The 7482-nt window shown below is 46.8% G+C and overlaps 1 protein-coding gene across 1 annotated transcript; it reads left to right on the forward strand.

Moving 5' to 3' along the window:
• The first annotated feature begins 6350 nt into the window (after window positions 1–6350).
• LOC124686891 (low molecular mass early light-inducible protein HV90, chloroplastic-like) lies at window positions 6351–7117 on the forward strand. The gene is made up of 2 exons (XM_047220775.1): window positions 6351–6620; window positions 6735–7117. Exons 1-2 carry the CDS (start codon window positions 6429–6431, stop codon window positions 7086–7088), a joined length of 546 nt encoding a protein of 181 aa, XP_047076731.1. The 5' UTR covers window positions 6351–6428; the 3' UTR covers window positions 7089–7117.
• Window positions 7118–7482: the final 365 nt, after the last annotated feature.

Consider the following 7482-nt stretch of genomic DNA (forward strand, 5'->3'; position numbering starts at 1 on the left):
TTCTAGTGTAGGCGTCCCACGTACGGGGTGGCGTCTTCCACAACGTGTCTAACTCCTCTTTCAGCAGCCCGAGATACAAATGCATGTCGACACCTGGTTGTTTCGGCCCCTGAATGAGAATACTCAGGTGTATGTACCTTTGCTTGGTGCACAGCCACGGGGGTAGGTTGTAAGGCCATACAAACACAGGCCGGGTGCTATGCGTGCTACTCTGGTTGCCGAACGGATTGAGTCCATCGGTGCTCATACCCAGCCTGATGTTCCTTGCGTCGCCCCCGAACCTAGGGAAGGCGATGTCCAATGTTTGCCACTGTCCAACGTCTGAAGGGTGTGTCAGCATATAGCCCATCTCCGGATCTTCTTCGGGCTTCGCCTTTCCTCGTGCCATTGCATGAGCTTTGCTTCCTTAGGGTCCACGAAATACCGCTGCGGACGGGGAGTGATAGGAAAGTACCATACCACCTTTCGAGGTACCTTCTTGTTCCCAACCTTGTACCGTCCGTGGCCACACACCGGACATGTGGTTCTGTCCTTGTACTCGCACCTATAAATCACACAATCATTAATGCGGGCGTGGTATTTTTCGTGCGGTAGGTCAAGGGGACACACGACTTTCTTGGCCTCCTCGGTACTACTTGGCAATGTGTTCCCCTCCGGGAGACGATCGTGCCAGAATTTTAAGCTCTTGCTGAAGCTGGAATCGGTCCACTTGTTCTGCGTCTTCATCGGCAGGTAATCAAGCGTTACATGCAAGCGCGTATCCTGCGGACGACACCCAGGAAAGATCGGAGTCATCCCGTCTTTCTCCATTTGCGACAGCTTGGCTCTCTCTCTAGCTGCAACTCTATCGTTGTTCGTCTCCTGGAGGAGAAGATCTTGAACATGAGAGTCCCGCAAGGCCGAAATTAGCATGGTCGCGCCGGAATCTTCTTCTTCATCATGATGATGTTCTCCGCCGGCATCTTCTTCTTCATGATGATCTTCTCCGTCGACTTCTTCTTCATGATGATAGTCCCCGTCGGCATGATGATAGTCTTCTTCATGATGATAGTCATCTCGCTCGACATGGTCTTCATGCGCACCATTTGATGGGGCCGGCCGCGCCTGGTTGTCTTGCATGAAACCGCGCCTCGGCAGGTGCTCCTCCGGTTGTCCGGAATCGGGGTTGATCCAGCGCTCGAGTTTGCATGATCGACACGGACATCTTATCCGGCGCCTATTGTTCCGAATCATGTCCTCCTTCGCGTCTATCTTGTATCTAGAGATTCGAGCGGAACTCATCGAGAGGACCATGCTTGCCCGCAAATGGTATACATAGAACAGGAAATTAGAACCGCACCAAATGCACACACATGCATGGGCCGTACCTCTCCTCAAGGTATTACATGGAGTGGAAAAATTCGGCATGACCTCTCCTCAAACTAGGACATATGGGTAGTGCAAAACTTGCCGAAACGGAAATGAATCAACATTTCGGCAAACATCCATGCACCACACCGGCACACACACAAGCGCTTCACCCGCAACAAGCATCCATACACACGACGGCCACACAAGATCTACAAGCATATGCATGTCTCCTCCAAGCATATGTATGTCTCCTCCAACTACTCACCTTCTAGATTCGATACCGAGACGAGACCGCGATCGATGACTTCGAGAGGAGGAGAGAGTATGGAGAGCCTTCTCCTCAACTCCAATTAAGTATCAACCAAAGTAAGTGCAATAAATACCCAAGCAAGTGAAAAGTGGAGTCAAAATGGTATGAGAGAGAAGGGGGACGAGCTAGATGGAGGAAGAAGAATGGCTTGTGTAGTGTGGTAGGTGGGAGGTTGCTCACTTTTGTAGATCTGGTTCGCTAATTCTGTGGCGCACCAACCACAGTGCGCCACAGAATAGCTTATTTCTGTGGCGCACCGAGCGCAGTGCGCCACATAATAACTTATTTCTGTGGCGCACACAAAGCAGTGCGCCACAGAATACCTTATTTTTGTGGCGCACTATTGCCGTGCGCCACAGAAGAAGTAATTTCTGTGGCGCACCGAGGTTTGTGCGCCATAGAAATTGTAAAACCAATGATTGGGGGTGACAGGGTGTGGGGCCCACCAAGTTTTTGTGGCGCACGGTTTAGTAGTGCGCCACAAAATTAAGCTATTTCTGTGGCGCACCGAGCTTCGTGCGCCACAAAATAAGTTTCTGTGGCGCACTCAAAACGGTGCGCCACAGAACTAAGGTTCGCCTATAAGGGTTTTCCTACTAGTGTGTTATTCTTCTAGTGGTATCGTGTGAACGTCGACTACACGACACTTCATCTTTATGGGCCTAGGGGAATGCATCTTGTACTCGTTTGCCAATTGCGGGGTTGCCGGAGTGACAGAAACCCGAGCCCCCGTTGGTATATCGATGCAGGAGGGATAGCATGATCTCAGAGTTTAAGGCTGTGGTTAGATTTATCTTAATTACTTTCTTGTAGTTGTGGATGCTTGCAAGGGGTATAATCACAAGTTTGTATTAGTCCTAGGAAGGGCGTTACATTAGCATAGGTTCACCCACACAACACTTATCAAAACAATGAAGATTAATTAGCCGTATGTAGCAAAAGCACTAGACTAAAATCCCGTGTGTCCTCGAGAACGTTTGGTCATTATAAGTAAACAAACCGGCTTGTCCTTTGTGCTAAAAAGGATTGGGCCACTCGCTGCAATTATTACTCTCGCACTTTACTTACTCGTACTTTATTCATCTCTTACATCAAAACCCCCTGAATACTTGTCTGTGAGCATTTACAGTGAATCCTTCATCGAAACTGCTTGTCAACACCTTCTGCTCCTCGTTGGGATCGACATTCTTACTTATCGAAAATACTACGATACACCCCCTATACTTGTGGGTCATCAGAGATCTAATCAGTTTTTCTACAAAACAAACTCATAACGTGTTTTCCAGATCACCCAACATATTAAAGTGATGCCAGCAATACGAACATTTTGATGAGAAGGAAAGAAACGAGAAAAACACTAGAAAAAATTAGAAAAATAGCACGTGCGATTAGGAGCCCCAATAGCTTTGCCAACATATCTTTACGCATATTTGGTAGCTGAACATTCGAAAAGAAAGGTGATGAATTGTTCTTCCCTATCACAAAACTGGCATCTACTATTGCCACTTTGATCTTCATAGGTATCTTGGCTTTCCACAAATGAGGAAGGGATCTGTCATTCCCATTGCTACAACAAAAATTGCACGTGAATTTGACTGTAAATTGAGCATTTTTTCGACATTTCCACATCGGATTATCCTTTTTATTGGAGAGAACAATCATACAAAGGATCCTATGCAAACCTCTCATCAGATCCTCATGTAGCCACCGTCTGGAATTAATCTTCAGTCATTTTGTGCAACTTCAGAAATTGAAACATTTTGCTCATTGCAAATAGCAAAAATCTTAGGGAATTCTAGTGTCTTTAGAATTGACTTCATTATTGTTACATATGCCACTTCAACTTGAAATTCCTAGCTATGCAAAGAAGTAAATAGGAACAAGGATCTGGCCATGTTACAGAGGATTTTAGCTTTAATATAATTTCCATAGAGGTATTCCAACCATAGTAAACCCTCAAAACTCCAGAGGCTTTGACTAAGGAATACCCAACCGGGTAGACCTAAAAGAGCGAATTGCTAACCAAGACTAGGGTGGCTTAATCCAGTCGCCACCTTGCTGGACCTGCTCATCATAGCCCGGTATAGCATGAAGGTGATGTCTACGCACGCTTCTATTTTTGTAGACTGTGTTGGACCTCCAAGTGCAGAGGTTTGTAGAATAGAAACAAGTTTCCCTTAAGTGAATCACCCAAGATTTATCGAACTCAAGGAGGTAGAGGTCAAAGATATCCCTCTCAAGCAACCCTGCAATTACGATACAAGAAGTTTCTTGTGTCCCCAACACACTTAATACACTTTTCAGGTGTATAGGTGCGCTAGTTTGACGAAGAGATAGTGAAATACAACTAACATGGATGATTATGAGTGGTAATTGCAATCTGAAATAAAAATGGCAGCAAGCAAATATGTAGCAGAACTGGTTGTAAATGGTGTTTCAATGCTTAGAAACAAGGCCTAGGGATCTTACTTTCACTAGTGGACACTTTCAACAATGATATCATAATTGAATACATAAATATCATCTCTTCACTATGCTACTTTGAACCACTCTCCGGTTGGATAACGAACACTAATTCACCGTGTAGGGCTACAAAAGCACTCCTTAAAGTCGCGTTCCAAATCAAGGCATACCCCGCTCTCTCACTTTGAGCATCCAAAGATAGTAGTAACAAACACCACAATTTTATAAGTATTTCTGTAAAGGTCTAAGAGACACACACGGTGTGCACACTGTCACCTTCACATCGTGGGACAAGGTGTCTCCGGAGATCACATAATAAAATCACTTGAGTAGCATAATAGATGAAGAAGGACATCTACTTATTCAACTAGATTACAAAGTTCATGATCACATAAATATCACACCATGAGAGAGAGAGAGAGAGAGATAGACCACATAGCTACCGGTAAAGCCCTCAGCCTCGGGGGAGAACTACTCCCTCCTCATCATGGGAGTCAGCAACCGCGATGAAGATGGCAGTGGAGTCGATGAAGATGGCTCCGGGGGCAATTCCCCGTCCCGGCAGGGTGCCGGAGCAGAGACTTCTGTCCCCCAAAACTTGTCTTCGATGGCGGCGGAGCTACAGAACTTTTCATGGACGGAGGCTGGTTGATTTAGGGTTTTCGCATCGGGAGGCAACTTATAGGCGGAATGGCGAGGTCGGTGGGCGCCCGAGGGGTCCACACCACCCCTAGGCGCGACTAGGGAGGGGGCCGCGCCCAAGTATGGTGTGGCTGCCTCGGCGCCCTCCTCCGTCTCTGCTTTGGACTCCGTCTTCGGGTCGGGAAAAATATGAACTTTGGCTTTTGTTTCGTCCAATTTTGAGAATATATCATGTACTCCCTCCGATTCATATTAATTGACTTCAATATGAATGTATCTAGAACTAAAATGTGTCTAGATACATTCATATTAGAGTCAATTAATATGAACCGGAGGGAGTACAACTTTTCTGAAATACAAAAACAGCAGAAAACAGGGAACTGACACTGTGGCATCTTGTTAATAGGTTAGTTCCAGAAAATGCATAAAAGTGTCATAAAGTGTAAACAAAACATATATAAATTGGTGTAAAACAACCATGGAGCATAAAAAATTATAGATACGTTTGCAACGTATCAGAAGGCACAGTTGATCCACTCAATATCATTTTGCAGGACATGCAAAGAAATCAACGGTGGTAGTCGGTTAGGGTTTTAGATGTCTCGTTCGTACGATATAAAACCCTAGATCAAGTCATCTATATAAGGCTTGATCATGATAGAGTAGAGGCAGAAAATACATTCGCCACTATAGCCTCCATAGCATCCATAGCTCTCGTACTCATCATCTACGTCTCCGACAACACTTGTAAACTCATAGACATCAATACAATGAAGCAGGAGTAGGTTTTTACCTTCACCGCGATAGGCCGAACCTGGGTACATCGTGTCATGTACCAATCTTGTCTAGGTGATCCAGTATCACCAGCGTCAACCACCTGATCAAAGCTACCCCTATAGCATATGTCTCAACAATACGCGTCGACGGGCTTAAATTCCATGAATCTATGTTTGAAGATCTTATATGAAGACATAGTATGTGACCATTTACACGTTGATCCTAATTCAGTTTTGCCAAGGTAAGGAGGCCCTATACGACTCTTACTAATTAAGAACACGTCGTCTACCATTATGTTTGTGTCCTCTGTATATTCTCATGGTCCTGTGGTCCATGTCTTTTCTTGCTTGGCTCTCATGTCATGAAAAAGAAGGCATGTCCTCCTTTTGCACTCGTCTCTCTTCCCTGTTCCCACTCATCTCTCTTTTTTAGGGAATTTCCCACTCGTATTTATAAGACTAAGACAACAAATTGAGACTTGAGAGACAGCACAAAATGTAACCCTAGTGCACACTAGAAACAAGGCCCAGGCACACGTATTTGGAAGTATCATGCATAATAGCTCGTTGCTGGGCTCTTTCTGGAGGTGTTGTGCAAGTTTTCCTTCTCTCTTTTGGGCCTCTGCACGGTGGCTTGGATATCCACGTCGTGACCAGCCCGCGTCTCTCCACGTTGAACATACACGCGTACGTCCGCTTCGATTCACGGCTGGAGTTCACCGGCCTACCTTGTCACGGGCTTCGCCTGACTTGAGCCTACAAAAAGGCACCGTTCACTCCCAGCAAGCAGCACAACCGCAACGAACTGACCATCTAGCTTTACTAGCAGCTTCCTTTAATTTGTAGCTCGATCGACCAATCTCCGTAGTTCACTTGTGACATTACCAATGACGACCGTGGTGGCACTGAGTTCTTTCGCGGCCGGTGCCGCTGCGCCGCGCGTGCGCGCCGCCGTTGGCCTGCAGCATGGCGCCGGCGCCAGCTTTGGTGCCCGGTCACCGCCGGTGGCCGGGAAGACCGCACAGCGCCGACACGGCCTCGTCGTGAGGGCGCAGAATGACCCCAATCCCACGACCAAGGTACATGTTTACATGTTTTTATGATGTTTACACACGCGTACATGTCAGTATTCAGTGACCTTGCAATAGTCACGTTCTGATATTTGTGCTCTGACGACTGACGACCGGTGACAGGCGAGCACGAAGTTCTGGGACGTGCTGTCGTTCAACGGCCCGGCGCCGGAGCGCATCAACGGGCGGCTGGCGATGCTGGGCTTCGTGGCGGCGCTCTCCGTGGAGGCGTCCCGCGGCGTCGGGCTTCTATCGCAGGCGGAGAGCGGTGCCGGGCTGGCGTGGTTCGCGGCCACGACGGCGGTGTTCTCGGTGGCGTCGCTGGTGCCGCTCCTCAAGGGAGAGAGCCCCGAGGAGAGGGCCGGCCCCATCATGAACGCCGACGCGGAGCTCTGGAACGGCCGCCTCGCGATGCTCGGCATCGTCGCGCTCGCCGCCACGGAGTACCTCACCGGCACACCCTTCGTCGACGTCTAGATGTAACTCGTGTAGCTCTCCCTACGTACGGATACTTGCACATGTGTAATAACTAGCTAATAAGCCGCTGCAAGCTAGCTGAGAACTAGCTTTCGCAAGCTCATGTTCTTGAATTCAAGGGTATTCAGTTGAATACCCAAATATTTTGAATAATATACCAATATATCAATGTTCTAAGGAATGTATAGAATGCAAAACTGTCGTACTATGTTAATAGTGTTAATGTAGGTCAAATGGTTTGGAAGGGACTGTTTTGTTCACTGTGTCTTGAGTTCAAATCCTGTGCACACATTTTAATCCTTATTTTTTGAAATAATTTTTTTGCATGTATTTTTGTTATAGATAGATAATATAATGTTTGGTCTACACTTACATTTTCATGTTCACTCCAATT

This window comes from Lolium rigidum, chromosome 2 (assembly GCF_022539505.1).
Source record: "Lolium rigidum isolate FL_2022 chromosome 2, APGP_CSIRO_Lrig_0.1, whole genome shotgun sequence".
NCBI classification, from domain to species: domain Eukaryota; kingdom Viridiplantae; phylum Streptophyta; class Magnoliopsida; order Poales; family Poaceae; genus Lolium; species Lolium rigidum.

Bases quoted from the DNA above. Each gene is read 5' to 3' on its own strand.
- LOC124686891 (XM_047220775.1), top strand. From the start codon at position 6,429: ATGACGACCGTGGTGGCACTGAGTTCTTTCGCGGCCGGTGCCGCTGCG. The intron at 6,621-6,734 runs GTACATGTTTAC...GACCGGTGACAG, and splicing joins ACCCCAATCCCACGACCAAG to GCGAGCACGAAGTTCTGGGA.